Genomic DNA, 18,271 nt, shown 5'->3' with positions numbered 1-18,271 from the left:
TACAAGAGCTAATAACCTACTGGCAGACGTGGCTGGTTTCTGTACATAGGCATGGTTTTGATTTAAAGGAAGTCGTCTGTTCATAACCCACTAACAACAGCAAGGAATAAGAATCCAGGTTCTGGGCAACTTGACTGCAAATCATTAAGCAACTGCTTTTAGACTCATTCCAGCTTTGCAGACATCTAAAGACAGAGCATACTTGCCTGCAGGAGATGGAGATGGGAACTGATTACCAGGAGGCTCAAGTTTCAGCTGTAAAACTGATGTTTCCAGCAAGACTATCTCCTCGCATCAAATCTATGATGTGAAAACATCCTCCAGCTGATCGGTACCAGCTGGCGTCGAGGAGGAAAGAGGAGATGCTGCTTGCAGCGAAGCACCACAAGGCGTAGATCTTACCTCCTCTTTAGAAACACTTCTCAGTGCGGCAATTAGTGGTTAAACAGCTGGTATGTTACCCTGGCTGGATGAGCATGCCCTCAGAGTCTTTTGGTACATTCCCTAACTGTAATTTATGATAAATCACAGCAGAAAATAAGTACCTTTAACCTGAGTCTTCTTTGAGCTACCCATATCTTTTGCAAAGAGCAAGACAATACTTTGAGTTATGACAATGAGTAGAATGAACTTTTATTTTCATTCATCCTTCATTAACACCATACAATTAGATAGCAATATCTGGAAAAAAAAAAAAATCTTGAAATAATTTAAAACAGAAGGGACAGAAAACCAAACCCAGCTATGCAGCTACAAGAGAAAGAGGGAAAATGACTCAGGAAGGGAATTAATTCAGAAAGGTTTTGTCGCTAGACATTCTGATCAAAAGCTACAACACACTGAAACAAAACCGCACAGTTTAAGCTAACCCACACTTTTGCTACAAACACATATAAAAGGAAAAAAAAATCTAAAAATCTGATTTTTGCAAGGTTTTGAATGAAAAGTGTAACTTTTAAAATAAAAAATGTTAAATCTAGTATGTATGTCAAAATCTTCCCTACAGTCTACGCTAAGATGTACTTTACAAAAAAATCTGCATTAAGAGCAAAGTGTACAGTTAAACAGCATCTGGAGATGGGAGGAAACTCGTTCTCAAATCAGTTAGAGTACCAAATAAGTTTGGTGTTTGCTTCAGAAACAAAGATTCTCAGTAGAGTAATATACTGCAGAGGACATTCTTTTGTATTTTAATATTAGGAAATTGATAGCAGACAACAGAGAGGAATAAAATCACTTCACTCATATGAGATTTTTACAATTTTTTTGCAAAAGAGTAACTTTATTTCTTTTGAAAATAAAGCTATTGGAATTAATGACATGCGATAATATGCCCCGATATTATACCGGCTTAGTTTGAAAATAAAATTCATGCTTCACAATTGAAATATGCTGTGATTCTCAAATACATTCTTGGTAATTAATAATACAATACAGAGGTCATTCATAAAATCAGTTCAGGTTGGGAACCTGGTTTATAAATGAAGCTCTTTTTCAAATATGCAGAACACTGACAACACAAAGGGTTTGCTCCAGGTCAGCACATTTCTTTCTGCGCTCCACTCCTCTTTTCTTAAACAAATGGGTGCTTAGCCTGCAAATATCATGGAAAGGCAAAGTCTAGAAGTTACAGGTTCGTTTGTAAAAATACTCAATACAATCCAAGATAAATAGCATTACTCTTACTGACAACTTAATAGCAGGTGCTCTCTAAAGGAAAAAGAAAAATATCCTGAAATACAAGAGAGATCGTTTCAGCATTTGATATGAAGGCATTTGCACATTTGTCAGGAGGTGACAGAATAAGAGTGAACTTTGCAGCTTACTTTGCAGTTGGACTTGAATTCAAAGAGCCTTCCTTCCAGCCTGCCCACCTGTAAACCATAACGTATGGTTTCTTAATAGCTTGCTTTTTTTCCTGGAAATAATTATCTCATTTAGAAAGTACAAGTCAAAGTATTGTCTCCACACATGAATAAAGAGAGCTGACAACTACAATAGAAACGGTAAAAATTATCTTTGTAAAAATGTTCCTCAAAATTCTCTGACATAGCAAAACATTCTTTTGTAAAGTCAAGTCTAATACTGCAAGCCATTCCCTCAAAGGTGACCTCGGGCACGTGTATTCTTGCAAGCGTTGCAACGGTAATTAATTCCATATTTCTTGTCATTGTAGGATACAAACTCTGTAATATATTAAAGTTTCCTAACAAAGAGTCCAGTTATTGCACTTTATAAAAATCCCAGTAATATCAGGCTTTTGTCCTACTTTTCTATGAACACTGATGCCCTGCAAGAAAAATCTGGGGGACCAAGTAATTTCTGAGGAGTAAGATGGATTTCTTGAATCAGTCTGAAATATTGAATCAAAAATGGAAAGGCTTATGAAATGAAGAGACGTACCTTTGGAAACAGATTTTGATTCATAGCAGCAGATAGATGGGTCACTGCGGTACTGATACACGTTCTCTTCACAGGGAAGAACGGGCACATGGCTATTAGGTTTATATACCACATATAACTTGAGGACTGTGCAGAGAAACCCAAAGAACCACTAAGTTCTTCTGCTGACTCTGCAGGCCTGATGGGGAAAGCTCAATGACAGCCATATTGGAGTAGGAGTTTCTCTGTGAGCTCGTATATATTTGCATTTGCGTCAGCTATAGCAAACAGAAATGGCTATTTCAGGATGGAAAGATACAGAGTGAGTCTGAGAGGCCTGTAAAAAAAGAAAATACAGCAGTTTTGGCCCTGCTTATAACCAGCTGTATCAACAGGGAAAAAAAGCCAGAGGAGATTTTTGTGCCAGCTATCTAGAAAAAGAAGCTGCTTGAACCAAAGTGATTCACAAAATCTATATGAGGCTTCCAGGCCAACAAATCACTGTTAAAGTCACTTTGTTCCTCTGCTCCTTCAGCATGGGAACGAGTGCAGAATGGCTCATTCCAACTGTGGATAGTCCATTTACAGCAACAATCATATCACCGCACCTAAAAACACAAGAAGAAAAAAAAAAACAAATGATGACTACTGCTCTGCAGTAACTAGTACACACCAACAAACAGCACTTCACCTCTGGGGTGATAGGTTTCCATCAGGTTGGAAGTGTAGCTAAAAAAATCCAAACGGTTCAATTTTAAGCTTGTTTTACTACTGAAACTAATCTGGTAAATTCCCAAATCACTGGGATTCAATTCTAATACAAAGATAGTTCTGCCTTAAGAGCTGACCTGTAGGGAAATGTGAGGAGAGAGCTGGAAAGATCTAGTGGAGTCAAGAGAAGATAGCGTGTGCGTGACAGAAGCATTTCTGTTTGTTTGTGTGGATTCTCACACATTTACACCAAACATGCCTTTACTGTAGGAGGTGTAAGCAAAGATACTTATGGTTACCAACCGCATTCCAACCGAGAACCTTGTTTTCAATGGCTTACGATTTTGTCAAATGTAACCATTTGGCTTGAAACCTCCCTCAGCAGATGGTTCAACTGAGAAGCTGTAGCATCTCTGTGTTTTGAAGCAGGGAATAGAAATTTGGGAGGATGCTGTTTGCCGGCCTTGAGAAAATTGACCTCGAAGGGTTACATTTCAGTTTTTACAAGCTCAAGAGAAACTTCAAAAAAGCACCTAAGTTCTTCCTACATTGACCATGCTCCATGTCCAAGTATCTCTTCCCTGTGACTTCAGTGTGTGTTTGACATCCCCCAGAGCAGTCAAATGTGACTCTGGACTTTTCCTGAAACTGATCCTCCCAGCTATTGGGGGCACCAAAATGGATGGCAAAAAGATGCTCTCCTGAGCTCTCCCGGTGCCCTCCACGAGGGCAGAGCAGAAAAAGAAGAGGAGGCATGACCAACACCGGTCAAATGTGCATTTGAAAGCCTTTGTCTGCCTGAACCAAGGTACCCCATCACCCAAACCACAATGCTGCAGTTCACTGAGTGGGGTCTCACTCACTCAGCCTTTCTGCTGAAACCACTTCACCTTCTATAAAATGACACCGGACAGATAACGTAGGCAGAAAATTGTCTTACCTATTGAACTCTGAAGTTATTTTCTCCCTTCCTCTCTAGGCTAGGAAAATATTTAGATAATTTAAACAAAATGGCTTCAAAAAGACCTGTCCCACGATAACTCATGGTGCAGGTTCTAAGGAGCTCTCCCTTGTTGATGGCCCATTTTTAAGTCCCTATTCTCAGTAGACAATATCACACAAAAGCATCTTTTCCATTCCTTACAAGGGGGTAAGTGTGACCACAACCACTCTTCCCCTCTTCTTAGGAATGATGCTTGAATTTCCATTTGTGAAGACTTCCAGTTATTAATTCCCCCATCTGAAATTATTTACTTTGGGTTGAACTGAAATCTTTCATTTAATCCAAACTGTTTCATAGTTGGCCAAAAAATATAATTTTGTGTTCAGCCAAGCTATTTTTTCATTTATTTATTTAGTCATTGAACTGAAAAATCAATTACTGGCAAGGCTCTAGGCATAAGTACATTTTCTCTTCAGTTACTTTGTAAGTAAATCTACATGTAAAAAACATGCCATAAGACTTCAAGTTGCATATTCTGTACTGCCACCTTCACAAAAACCCTCCAGTTTATGAACAAAAGAACCTTTAGCAGGAATTGTAAATTCTAATTCTGAACTAATCCTACACGAGGCTAAGATGTGTATATGCATACTAGACCTGGGGGTTGCATCCAAACGTAACATGTAAGTAGAATCATATAATCTTTAAGGTCAGAAGGGACCTCAGGAGGTCTCTAGTCCCACCTTCCGCTCAAAGCAAGGTCAGCTGTGAGATCTGACCAGGTCTCTCAGGGCTTTGTCCGGTCAGGTCTCAGAAACCTCCAAGGGCAGAGACCACGCAACTTGTGCCACTGCCTGACCATCCTCACAGGGAAATAGTTTCTCCTTATAACCAGTCTCAACCACTTTTGTTCAACTTGTGCCCATTGTCTTCTCACCTTGCACCACTGTGAAAAGCCTGGGCTCTGTCTCCTTGACAATCTCCTTGTAGGTACTAGAAGGGGCTGTTAGCTGCCCCTGAAGCCCTCTCCTTGTGGGGCAAGTGCTCCAGCTCCCACCATCTCAAGGGCCTCCACTGAATTTGCCTCATTTATCAGTGTCTTTCCTGCCAACTAATGACTCTCAGGCACTGGCATGGGGACTTGGTTCCTTAATGATCTTTTCAGAGATCTTTTTCATCTACTTTCTTGCCCTTCCATTAAAGCAGCAGCATCCATCTTCAGTACCAGATTTTCCAGCAGTGGCTTCAGAAGGCTATATGAAAGGATAAAGCAGTTTTCCCCACTTTACAGAAGTTCTAATTTTTCAGCTGTTCTCTAGGAAGACAAAAACGTTACGAACTAGCCAGTTCTGCACATACACATTTTGCAATGTCTCTTGACCTAAAGAAGAATTCAACAGGGAGATGGAGACAGCAGGCAACATCAGCACCGCAGCTTGGGAGGAGGACAGGAGATAGCAGAGGTGCCAGCACAAGCACCATCTCTGACAGATGCCCTTTCCCCAGCAGAAACACCCAGTATGTCCCTCCATCACACTCATCAGGGAGGCAAAGCACTACTGGGCTGCATGATCCCCCCCCAGCACAACATGCTACAGTGTATTTCATTAAGCAATTAGTTGCACCTGCATGTAACTATTTAAGAGTGTTTGTTATTATTACTGTTATTTTTGCTTACTTTAATCTTCCATCAAAGTACGCGGGAGTTCCAAGAACAATCGTCTTAATGAAGAAAGGCTGGTTCGTGTGGTTCTCCTCGTAGCCACCGACAATGCTGAAACCCCAGCTCCCTAAATTGCTCCGCCGCAGTACTACGTCATGGCAGCTATGTAGGCAGCTGTGGAATGGAAGCACAGGATAGCAAGAGAAAAAGCTGTGTATACCACATATAGATATTTTTATAGTTGGCACAATACCTGCTGTCTCATCACTAGCACACGCTAAGCGTGGAAGAGAAGGGGAGAGATGGTGATTAGGCTTCTGCTTCCAGAGTAATTTTGCAATATTCAAACCGATTACCAAAAAAACCCACAATCTTGAGACAGAAAAGTGTTTTAAAAGAAATAATGCAGTGCTAGAATAATTACTTAAACACAGTTAACTCTGTAAACTGACAGTAATGGAATGGCATTTTAGGGATTTCACAGGTGGCAAGAATGTGGGTGGCAAATGGATACTCAATGTGTTCAGGTTGCAAGTCAAAAATGCAGTGCGTTTTTCTTCCACCCCCAGCCAGTTTAGGCTTTTTCTACTTTAAGACCTAAAAATCTATGCATCATCTTCTCAACCTCTGAACTGATGCATCACCAGTAATGAAAATATAAATGATTAACCATTTTATTACACAGAATGTAAATAATCCAGATCATGCTTCACTAACTATACTGGTATATGTTATCTCCCTCAGTGAAAATTAATTCTTGCCAATGAAGTTGGCAATGACTGTAATTAAAAAAAAACAACAACATAGAAATTAACTTTTGGGTAAAAAAGATGCCAAGTTCTTTACTGATGTACAATGTAACTTTAGGAGCCACGCATGGGCATCTGTAGTACATCAGCAATAACCCATTGCTGAAGCATGGAAAGCAAGTGCATTTACCAAAACTGAGAGCTATTTATTGTGATTAGGTACTCATTAATACTTGAATGGAAGAGAAAATAATTGATAGTAAAACTTAGAAAATTAAATGAAAAATGTGAAATTTTTGGAGAGTCAACACATGGTTCTGGTACCTGCAACTGCAATCCTGCTACCAAGACATCTGGTTCTTCTTGTGGTTTTATGCTTGAACTACAGACCTGAGCCCGGTAACTCTATCAGAGAGAGAGGAATTAACCTGCATGCCCTGACTGAGCTTAATAACACTATTTACGCTGTAGTGGGTGCTCTTCTTGATAGCAAGCAATGCCAGAAAGAGCGTACAGCTGTACCCAGAGGACAGTGAAAAACAGGAGAGTAAAAATGAAACACGGTGATGTCCAGCAGACTGCAGATTAGTGAAGGGGAGGGAGCTCACTGCAAATCTTGAAGAGTTTTTGTGTCTGGCAGAGATGGTAGTTCTTGGAAAAAAAAACCCATGGGGATTTCTAACTACAGGCTCATACATGTGCAAGAGACCTGTGTGAAGAGCCTGTCAGAATGGCAAGTCTGATCCAATATTCTAAAGTTAGTGGGTAGTTACTACAGTTTGTGAAGGGACAAACCAAGTCTATTCATCTCCCAGTTTCCTAAGGAAACATTGCTCCTGTTCACAGTCCACTTTCTAAGCACACTTCCAGTGAAATATAGCTGAGATGGTCGGTCAGGCAGAAAAAAGGGCAGATGTGCTGCAACTAATAAAGTCTCTGCTTTTGTATCTCTCTCGGACTTAGCTTAAAACAGGTAACTAATCATCAATTAATTCCATACCTTGGAAGTCCCAGCCACATGACCCATGACGGTGACCAGCTGGCATCATATTCATTTTCATTGATGGTACTCAATTGTTCTTCATTAGCCTGGGGCTGTTCTTCTACAATCTGGACTTCCAGGGCTTTCAGGGCGACAACCGAAGAGGCAGCACTGGCTTTCAGCATGGCCACCGCCTCGCTGTGACTTAGGTTAGTCAAATCAATGCCATTGATGTTCAGCAGCACATCACCTGTTCAAAGGCACAAGTGAGAACACATCAGTCTGTCAGAGCCATTCCTACTGACAGCACCTCTCTCAACAGGGTTTTGTTCAATACTGTATTTTTTGGAGCCGAACTAACAGTCTGAACTAACAGGCTGGGAATGTGAATAGCTCTCAAGCTTTATACTGCTGGTTTGAAACATTAATGTATTGAGCTATTAAGCTGGATCAGTATCATTTATTTCCACATAACATATCAAATGCTGTGGCTTCCATGGTATATCGCCTTGAAAATATGAGATAGGAATTACCTAAGCACCTCACCATCTCAGCTGCAACTGCTATTGCAGATGCTACTAGATAATCGTTTCCCATGGTGGATCTCAGGTCCACCCTAACTCTAAAAGGGAAGGTAGAATGATGGAAGGAACAATACAGGCACCACAAAGTAACCAGCTCTTGTAGATAAGTGAGGCTCCACAGAGTGTTTTAGGTCTTCTGCTTTTTCTAACTTGTTACTTGTGAGAACAAAATGGAATTCAAAAACTACTGGAAAGGTTGGTACAAAAACCAGTCCAATTAGAAGAGCGCGCGAGCATCTCTACAAAGATAATCTGGAAAGAGTTGAAGCCACTAAAAAATAGTGATAATTTTTATTTTATTTCAGAGTATTTTTAAAAAGCCTCAGGATGAAAACAAGAATGTTATTTACTGTCCAAGCACTGGCAGTCTCCTCTTTCACACAATGTCTCACTTACTGATGAAAGCCAGAAAAACCAAAGCAAAAGTGCGAACATCTGGGTCACATTTGGAACGAGACCCGTTTTCTAAAAGCTTTTTCCTCCCAGGGAAAGCTAAAGTTGAGTTGCAGCTTAACTTGAAATCACTTTTCTTGCTGCCGTGGCTACTTTAATATTACACAATGAAAGTGCAATTGTGATTCTTCCATCAAGAGTGTTTTTCGTAGCAGTACAGAAAAAGAAAACATACCCGTTGATATGTGGGTGTAAATCTCCCTCTCTCAGAAGCATGTATGGATGCTCCCACAGTTTTTTTAAAATTTGCAATCATCTGTGAACCTTTTTTTCCTAAATTTCTTTCCTAAGATGATCTGTAATTCTGTGAACTCTTGAATTGCAGAGATCCCATAGGCAGTCTTTGTTTCACATATCGCACAGTATGTTTTAATCATCAAATGCTTTGCTATCAATCAGGCAGGACTGCCTTCACCTACACCGAGTCTAACCTCCACCTCCTGGCTCCCTTCTGCAAAGCCGAGGAACATGGATGGGTGCTGTAGCACTCCTGAAGACCAGCAAACCCAAGCTGTCCCAAAGGATAAAAAAGCATTCAGGAACCAGGGTCAACACTAATGTAGCTTCGGGGGTAAACTTAGCAACAGGTCAGCTGTGTCCTGTCATCAGAGCATCTCTGCTGTTCAGATATTACACTGAGGAGCAGAGATTCCTCGGGCAGAGATGGGGCCCAGCCCACCACACTGAACACAAAAACAGGATGTGTGCGCTACAGTACAAAGCATCGCACCAGACCCTCAGCTCAGGGGATTACCATCAGCTTTAAAGAATTTAACCACACATTTCGTGGTCTTATCTGCTTCCCCTGCTACCGTTCTCTAAACATCCCTTTCCTAGAAAAGGTGGAAGCGTGACACTAAATACTCTATTTCATTTACTGAAACATGAAGAGAAGCATCCATCAGCGCTTCTCTACATCTGTGAAGAGACTTTTTGACACCACCTGACTCCAGAAAATGTACTCATCAAACAGCAATCAGAGGCCACCCACCAGGAAAGCCAAGACCCACCTCGTTTAATCCTGCCATCTCTTGCCAAACACCCATGAGGCTGTACACTTGTCACAAAGATGGGCAGTTCGCCACTTTTGCTCCCTCTGCCTCCCGCCACTGTCATTCCCAGAGATTCATGTGGCTCTTTTTTCACAGTAATGTGCTTTTCTTGGCATGTAACACACTGGGAGAGATCCTGTTTGACAAGGATAAATAACATTGTTAAAACTTAAATAAACAGAACAAAACACAACTAAATACACCCCAAAGCTATACTTTGGCACTTTAACAGAATGGTTTAAAAGGACTAAGTAGCGCAAATTGGCTTCAGCTGGATTTCCTTCAGGTCAGAAAAAAAAAACCCACACAAAAAAAGCCACTCATGTAGATACTTAAATATAGACAGAAAGTTTATAAAGGCCCATCTTGAAAATCTTACTGCAGTTTTTCTTAGCATCCTACACTGGAATATGTGAAATTTTAGGACTGCGCTGCAAAACCACATGGTCAAAAGAGCGGACGCAAACCAGAAACAAATCTTTTGGTGTCTTGGTGAACATCAGAATTACCTCATGTGTCAGTAGAATATGGTCCAGAACTACAAAGAAGCTCCTAAGAAATGAAAACACATGTGTTTTCATGCTGACAAAGACCATTTAAAGCCCTTACACGTCACATTTTCTCTTGCAGCTGGTATGTAGAATCTCCCAGAGCACAAAGTAACTAAGGCCAATCAATGATATAGGCTGGTAATGGGTGCCTTGTGCTGACCCCCTAATGACTGCAACGAAGACCCAAACTTGAAGCAAGAAGAGATCCTGTATTTCATTTTCTAACAAACACCTGGATTATAAAGTTTAGCCTGTATTTAGTTTTGTCCCGTCAAAAGGACCCAAACCCAAATCAAAGTATATTTTATTTGCTGAAGCTCTTCGTCTTCAGGATATTTAGTGATACATTCAAACCCCTGCACGTATACCTATAGCAGCATCTTAAGTCGACAGAATACTTGCAAGGAATCCAAAATAACAGAAGAAATAACCTGGGAGATTCTTCCAACTACAAATACTTATTTATTCCTCTGCTTTCTCTTGGGAAATGGCAACACTGCTTTCCTTGACTTCCAGTGCCACATGCTCCTTCTGACTTACTCTGCTCCTCACATATACATGTTAATCACATATGTAGCTATACGTATACATACCATAGCTTATAAAGCAGCTCCTTCTCAAGTCTTTAGGCTTTAGGACTAACTGGCTGGTGCCATGCAATTACAGAAACATATTTTAAGCCACAAAACTTCTAAGCCAACTGTAGGTTAATGAGAGAGAGGCAAAGATAAATGGTGTGAAACATGGGAAATGTCCACTTGTGGTTACATGGGACTTCCCACTTTGAAAGAGCCCACAGGTGGTATTGATACTTGAGGGAAATTTGCTCAGCCAATCGATCAACTTTGGAACTGCGATATGAACACAACCCATGCTGGCAGATACAGATGAATATCTATATATATCTACACAGATATCAAGCTCTGATATAGATGAGCTGTAGTCATTGTGTTGATATGGCCTAACATTGTGGCAAGCACTAATGGCCACTAACTGTACTTAGGAGCCTCACTTTTGTCCCTCAGGAGGAAAACAAGCTTCCTAGAGCCTCACTTGTTCTTTTCTTAAATTATCCAAATTTTTAAAAGAAAATACTATCAACACATGTAAATCCTCCCAACAGAAGGATGACGTTAAACAGCGATGCCATCAGAATGGACAGGAGGAAAGGTGGCTTGGTTGACGTGGTCAACACGACAATTATTTCACAAAATCCACTTCTCAACAGTGAGAAGTCATATTTTCCTAACTGCAAGAACATCTCAAGCACAGGCTTTATTTCTGCAGGTCTTCTGGATAATGTGACACTAGCTTCACTAAAGTCCCTTCATTCTGCCTTTCTCTCCCAGCTGAACCCTACAGAACTCAGCGTGCTGTCTTGCAGCCAGCACTGCTGGCTCATGGAGGAGATGACACATCCCTCCAACATGCTTTTCATATGCTGGATGGTATGCACCACATCTCCTTTCCTTGCTGGTTACAGCCAGCACAGCAGCAACAAAAAATAACATTCCTGAATGACAGCTCTCCCATGCAGCAGTAACACATGAGCCACTGTCTTAGACAAGGTCTAACAACTATGGCTGTATAAGCTCAGAGAACTTGCTTCTTTCACTGCAGTCAGCAAATGCAAAAACTATTGAAAAGCTGTTGCATATCTTTTGTTCCCACTCCAGACATGATGCAGGGACTTGAGTACTTGGAGGTAATCTTTTTTTTCTTTTTTTTTTTAATAAAAGAAGTAAGTCAAAAAGAAGATATAACCCGTTCTTCCAATCTTGCCTTGCTACACACTTAGACCACCACACGACTAAAACTGTATTTATACCTCCTAGAAAGAGAAACACCAACCTTATGTGAGTTTGGTCTGCTGTGAAACAGCTGCTGGGACTGGTGTTGGTGTGGGTTGCTGTTGTGAGTTCCCGTGTCTCGAATAATACTGACCGTCTGTGACTTCAGGGGTCTAGAGATGATCAAATTCACTCTCTCCCCACTAGCCTGTTGAATATATAAAACAAAGTAATGATATTGATAGGATATTGGTTATTAGAAAAGAGGAAGGAAAATATGAGATGAAATATGAAACAAGATGACAGCAGAATTTGTTCTCAAATTCCTGGAGGTGCTTAGACTACACAGTCCCTTACTTGCTTCTTGCTGCAGTTCCCCCCAGCATGGAGGGGATATTAACATTCCTCCTTTTCCCCTGGGGTTACATCTGTATCAGCTGGAAATCCTTTGCAAAAAGGACTGTTTCTCACTTTGTGTTAGGAAGCCTCAAACATTAAAAATCACCTGATTCCATTTGCAGCCTCTGCAAACTTCTGCAACACGTAGCAATAAAAGAAAGAAATGCCCACGTGATGGCTCTAGGGTCTGCAGATTTTGGTCAAAAGCTCTGAACACCTCTGGTACTTCCCAAAGAGACTTCCAAGAAAGATGTTATATATGAGCAGACCATCAAATTCTGGAGTTTGGGGAATGTCAGGAGACTCAGATACCAGATGTTAAATGAAACATCAACTCTTTCTACTGCCGCAAAAACATACCTCTAGATAAAAGTTACCCTGTGTAAAATTCTGACGACTTCACTGTATCCAAAAACTAGGAAACTGAAATTACAGTTCCCAAGATTATTGTTATTTTCCTTTAACTGCAATGGAAGCTGTTAAAATGATACTTGAAAAAATATTTACTACTCAATTGTATCGCAGCTCTCTGTGCGGTGCTGGGTTAAGCAAAGACGACTGCACTAGACTGCAAGAACCTACTACTGGCCTATTCCAACTGTCCTAAAACCAGAGCAATTTTCACCAACATCCCGTCAGCAGGAAGCAGCAATGTGCTGCAGCTGTTTCCTTACAGACTGGGAGAAAGACACGGAGTCAAGGTTTTCCAGTGAGAACAGGGAGGGGTCATATGTCAGATGGCATCAAGCTTTGGGTAGTATTTGTGTCCAGAGCAGAGCTAGACATTTGGAATAGCGCTTTCTTAAACACCCAGAGAATGAGTTTTACTGCATGGGACTCATGGAAGGCCTTTTTTTTTTCTTCTTCCTAGATGCCACCTCTTGCCTCTATGAAGTCTGACAAATCACCTTCCTGTTTTAACCCCAATTCCATGCACAGGCAAATCAATACAAAACAAAGTCCACTTTTATAGAGCTTAGTGAGAGATTAAAACTACAGTACATACATGGATGTAATAATAATCCTATTTTTTTTTTTCTGCTAAGCTATTGGCTACTCTCCTTGCTCACATGAGCAGTCTTCTAACCTTCAGACTGTATGCCAGGGAAGACCAATGCAGTTTTCACTTCTAAGGAGGTAAAGTTCATCTGCTAGGTGCCAAAGCAGACCTGTTTTGCAGTATTACTTCCAGAACATAAATCACAGCAAACTGCATCGCTGCAGGCTCTTAGGCGTTACACAAGCTGTTCTGTCCAGGACAGACTCTACCCCAGGCTTTGCCCAAGAAATAAAGCTGAGCTAAGGACTCAGGTAGGGAATGCAAATTACCTGTATAACCTGAGCAGCAAGCTCAGGTGTCCCGTGCTTCAAGTCATGTCCATTGATTGCAAGTACACGGTCATTGCTGCAGAGCCTGCCATCTTGAGCAGCCAACCCCCCTTCCAAAAGGTCAAGAATAAAAACCCCTGGCTCATCTGTTCTGCGTACAAGTTTAATGCCAAGCTGCTCGCTGGAGTCGCGTTTATGCAGTGTCACTTGAAAGCTGTCTTCCCGCAGGGAGCTGGTGGTGTCCGTGTGGTTGTGCGTGCGGCTGCCGAACCGCCTCTCTCTCAGCACGGTGAGGTGCAGCACCGAGCAAGGCTGGGAAAGCACAGCTCGAGCATGGTTGTGGGACACGTTGCTTATGTCAAAGCTATTGACCTGCAAAACAAAAACAACAAAAAAGTCAGAATGATATTTTCACGTGTTTAGTTGTTCCTGGTTACAGAAAGAAAGTCCTTTCAAAATAATTTCAGAGCTCACTGCAAAGCCAACCTTGGAGCGACCTTTGTATCTGACCCTACCAGGCTTCCTCTCTTGTCCTTCCATCCTCTCCTGCAAACCCACTTTGGCTGCTCAGTCTACAAACCTATTTATAGAATCATAAAATCATAGAATCATTTGGGTTGGAAAAGACCTTTAAGATCACCGAGTCCAACCATTAACCTGACACTGTCAAGTCCACCACTAAACCATGTTCCTAAGCACCACACCTACATGTCTTTTAAATACCTCCAGGGATGGTGACTCCACCACTTCCCTGGGCAGCCTGTTCCAATGTTTGACAACCCTTTTGGTGAAGAAATTTTCCTTAATATCCAATCTAAACCTGCCCTGGCGCAACTTGAGGCTGTTTCCCACAAAGGTGACATCTCTCTAATAGTGAACACCCTCTGTCATCATAGTCCAGGGTTTTTCTGCTCTTAGTCTCCTACGCTTGTCTTCCTTAGACCTTTACATTGTTTATTCTCCAGGACAAGAGCTTTGCCTGTGCTTTCAGTGTGAAGCCTAGCATCACTTAAAACTGTAAAATAATAGCTATAAAAAGAATACATCCAAATCTCTGAAGAAAGCTCGTGCCTAACAATATGCAGAACTTCCAAGATGTGAAAAATTTAAAAACCCTTGAAATCCAGAATAAAGAGATTTGTTCACTAAGACAGTAGAAAAAGGTGGTTGTACTAGTTCTCAAGTCCCAGCATGAACTCAGGAGATTTTCCATTGACTTCAACTAGGTCAGTTTCAGACTTATAACCTGTATCACTCAAAATTCAGTTGTAAATGAAAAACAGATTAAACTTTCCCTCCCTATAAACAAGAATTGTGTTTGTTACATGGCCCACTGATACAAAGATCAGTAATCTTCAGTCATTTCTTGCACTATAAAGTTAAGATAAAAATTGACAGTGCAATAAGATGTGGCAGAAAAAAAAGGAGCGCCACAAAAACCAGCACAAAAGCTGGATTTGCCTTGTTCTGTAAGAAGGGATTCAAAGTGAACACTAAAACTTCATCCTTAGCATGGACTATTGTGCCCTGATGGAGGAACCCCTGCCCCATAATTTCAGCAGATAGAAACTAACACCAAATGGGCTATACTGACCTGCCTTACCTAAGCCTTTTAATGCTCCCCATTGCAACGTAAGTAAGTAAAAATATAAACTTGCAGCTTCCCACCATCTAATAGCAATATTAACACTTTTAAAAAAATAGGAAGAGAAAGGACCCTGAAATTTATGTACAATAGCCGCCACATTTACATCACGCATTTGAGCTGAGGGGCTCCGAGAGGGCAATGCCAAACCATTTGGCCGTGGTGGTTTCAGCACGATGAAGGGGTAGCCGTACCCTTGCTGAGCCACCTCTGCCTCCAGCCCTACGCCCAGTACAAAGCCTGTGCTTCCAGCAGCACCACAAGCTCAGACACCGAACCACAGCCATGTCCTGCTCTGCTAGTACCCTGAGACAGGCTGTAACCTTGGGCAGACAGAAAAGAGGCATAGCTAGGAGAAATAGCATTTAGAGCTGCCACCCACAAAACCCACTAGGGCTCATCCGTCAGAGCCCTTAAATTAAATCTAGTTTTATTTTTAGCTGTTGCTAGCTAAAGTAAATACATAAAATATGGAAGCATTCAAAGGGCACAGAAGAATCTATGCAATAAAATGCAATTCTTTCTACAAGGCAGTTCACAATTTCAGAATAAAACAACCTTAGCATTTCTTGGGGAAAGAGACTCTCATTAGGACATGTTTTACGTGAGTTACAGTCACAGTCCAGCACATAAAAAGGGACAATTTGTAGAGCACTTTGAAAATGTTATGCACCTATCTATACCTTGCAGACAACACACACTTTTATGTAGCTGTTACTAAATGCTGTTCCCTCAGATATTAAAAGGGTAGTACTTCTTGTTTGACTGGACAGGAAAATGCTGACTTTCACCTCGCAGTCCTTTCTGGCTTTCTTTTAGTCCTTTACTGCTCATAAAAGCCTCTGAAAACATTTTCAGAAATATCTGACTGAAGCGTGCATGCTGAGCTGCATCTAACTCTGCACTTAATTACAGCTGGCAGAGACTGAGCCTGGTCATTTTAATACAACAGATCAGCACGTGCACAGGTAAACTCAAAGCAATAAAGACATTGTATCTTCCAGAAAGTTTGGCTTTTCCCTCCTGTACCTCTCCCTCAGCGTGACAGAAGGACTCTCATGGACACTCCCGTCAGCATCTGACAGCCCCAGTGCCAGCACATTGATAGGGAAGACTCACTGCAGCTTATAAATCCTATTTATAGTCCATTTATTGCCACTTAGGGCTTTGGAAACTATAATTGCCACCTGCCCAAACAGCAAGAATTTCCAAAGCTTCACTGGAGCTCATGCTCCCTATTCTGGCAACCAAGGAGTGCCCTTGAGTATTGAAATAAATTAGGCAGCATTCAATCAGTGTCTGCAACTGCTCATTAAAAGGTCAACATTTTGGATACCTCTTGGGTTAATTTCTTGGCCAGCCACTATGTTAACACTCCAAGAGAGGAAAAAAGGCACGTTTCTCACAAGGGACTTTATTTTCTGAAGTGCAAACCAATTTCATTCCAAGAGTAACTACAGTATCTAAGCTACTTCTATCCACTTGATTTCCAAAAAAGTGAAATGAAAAAGGCTGATACTACTTTTGGAATGATCTTAGGCTATCAGATCAAAAGCAAACATTGTTACTGAAGTCATTTTGAAATGATGGTAATCTATTTGTTTCAGGTGGAATGATTAAAAATAGGAAAAAAGCTGGAGGACAGTCTTGTTTATGTAGAATTCAGTTCCTGCCATTCTTAAGAGTCCTATAAACAACCCCTTCCCCTAATATAAAATTAAAACTCAAAAATTAATAGAATTTTATCTTTTTACACTGTCCATGGCTAATTACTTAAAACAGTAACAAAAAGACACACTCGATCATAACCAACTTAAATTTTGTTTGTTTACTTTTTATGAAAAAATATTTAGAGCACCTTGCTTCAAATAATGCCAGTGAAGAATATCACTGACTCTTTTACACATACTGAAAGATGCAGGTCAACTGCCTAGGCTAGTGGAAGGTAAGTAAAGACAGATTAAAATAACAGTTTAGATTAAGTCAGCCTTACAATCCACAAATTGCTTTTTACATAGGACAAATTAGGCCAACTTGTTAGCCAGAAGTAACCTTGGGTTCCTTCGGAAAGCATGCATAAAGTTGAAATAAAGACCAAGCCCCGCAGCATTTAAAAACAGAAAAATAAACTCATATTTTAAACACTGATAAGAGACGCTACAGAGGAATAATAATTCCAGGGACTGGTCCAAAAAATAACATAATGCGTCACAGCCAAAAGTGCTAGAACAACAGGCTCTGCTCTGAATATTAATTTGCCTTCCAATGGATAATTGCAAAGCTAAGATGTACACAACGTAGCCTGACAAGTAAAATCTCCCATCTCTTTTAAGAGACAGTTCTGCAAGGAGTGACTGGAAAGCAAGCAGACAGAATATGTAATTAGGTTCCATACTTGAAGTATTTGGTCTCCAGCAAGAAGTCTTCCATCTCTGGCAATGATCCCGTCTCGATAAACCTCTTGAATGACAATGTTGATCAAAGGCGTTTCATTGCCACCCACTATGCTAATTCCTAATTCGATGTAAGGATTGGACCGATGAATTTCAATAGTAGTGATCTCTCCTTCAGGCAAGGTAGGTGGCTGTTGATTTGCTGCCAATTATTTTATAAAAAGAAAGATTATTAATATCTGTTATACCTCATTCACTTTCAATAAAGCAAATCACCAAAGGACAATGTAGACAGGCCACACGACAACAGTTTAACAAACTAAACAAGTGCAATTGGTTTAGTTCCACTACTTCTTGGAATACCTAGCTCATTAGAAACAGCTCTCTAATGACTTAGTAGCATCCACGCTTCTTGAAATGGGGTTATTTGTATTGAAAAAGGATATTCTGAACCCTTTGGATCCTGTTCTTTATAATTAATTTCATACACTTCATTTCCAATTGGGTCGCTTGTGTATTCACATTTGGTGATGATGATAAAAATCTGTTTTAGGGGTTCCCCCACGGCCCATGACTCGGTCATGCCTCTTCGTTAGCTGGTCTCACAACTGCACTAGGAGCTGCTATTGAGTTACTGGGTCAAGA

At 40.8% G+C, this 18,271-nt stretch overlaps 1 protein-coding gene across 2 annotated transcripts in view; it reads right to left on the bottom strand.

Annotated features, from left to right (window-relative positions):
* Positions 1 to 1,311: 1,311 nt before the first annotated feature.
* The window catches only part of LNX2 (ligand of numb-protein X 2), a 66,450-nt gene continuing 49,490 nt past the window's right edge, over positions 1,312 to 18,271 (bottom strand). Inside the window, exons 4-10 of one of the 2 annotated variants that reach the window (XM_068423697.1) lie at positions 17,629 to 17,828; positions 13,589 to 13,960; positions 11,922 to 12,068; positions 9,478 to 9,655; positions 7,449 to 7,680; positions 5,715 to 5,873; positions 1,312 to 2,990 (exon numbers count right to left, since the gene is read on the bottom strand). In XM_068423697.1, coding sequence (XP_068279798.1) covers positions 2,855 to 2,990; positions 5,715 to 5,873; positions 7,449 to 7,680; positions 9,478 to 9,655; positions 11,922 to 12,068; positions 13,589 to 13,960; positions 17,629 to 17,828 — 1,424 coding nt within the window. In that variant the 3' untranslated portion in view covers positions 1,312 to 2,854. The remainder of the gene's footprint in view (positions 2,991 to 5,714; positions 5,874 to 7,448; positions 7,681 to 9,477; positions 9,656 to 11,921; positions 12,069 to 13,588; positions 13,961 to 17,628; positions 17,829 to 18,271) is intronic. The other variant, XM_068423707.1, reaches the window with a different exon arrangement.

This window comes from Nyctibius grandis, chromosome 2, assembly GCF_013368605.1.
Source record: "Nyctibius grandis isolate bNycGra1 chromosome 2, bNycGra1.pri, whole genome shotgun sequence".
Taxonomy (NCBI): Eukaryota; Metazoa; Chordata; class Aves; order Nyctibiiformes; family Nyctibiidae; genus Nyctibius; species Nyctibius grandis.
The sequence above is the reverse complement of the archived record's forward strand: the minus strand, read 5'-3'. Positions and strand labels throughout refer to the sequence as shown.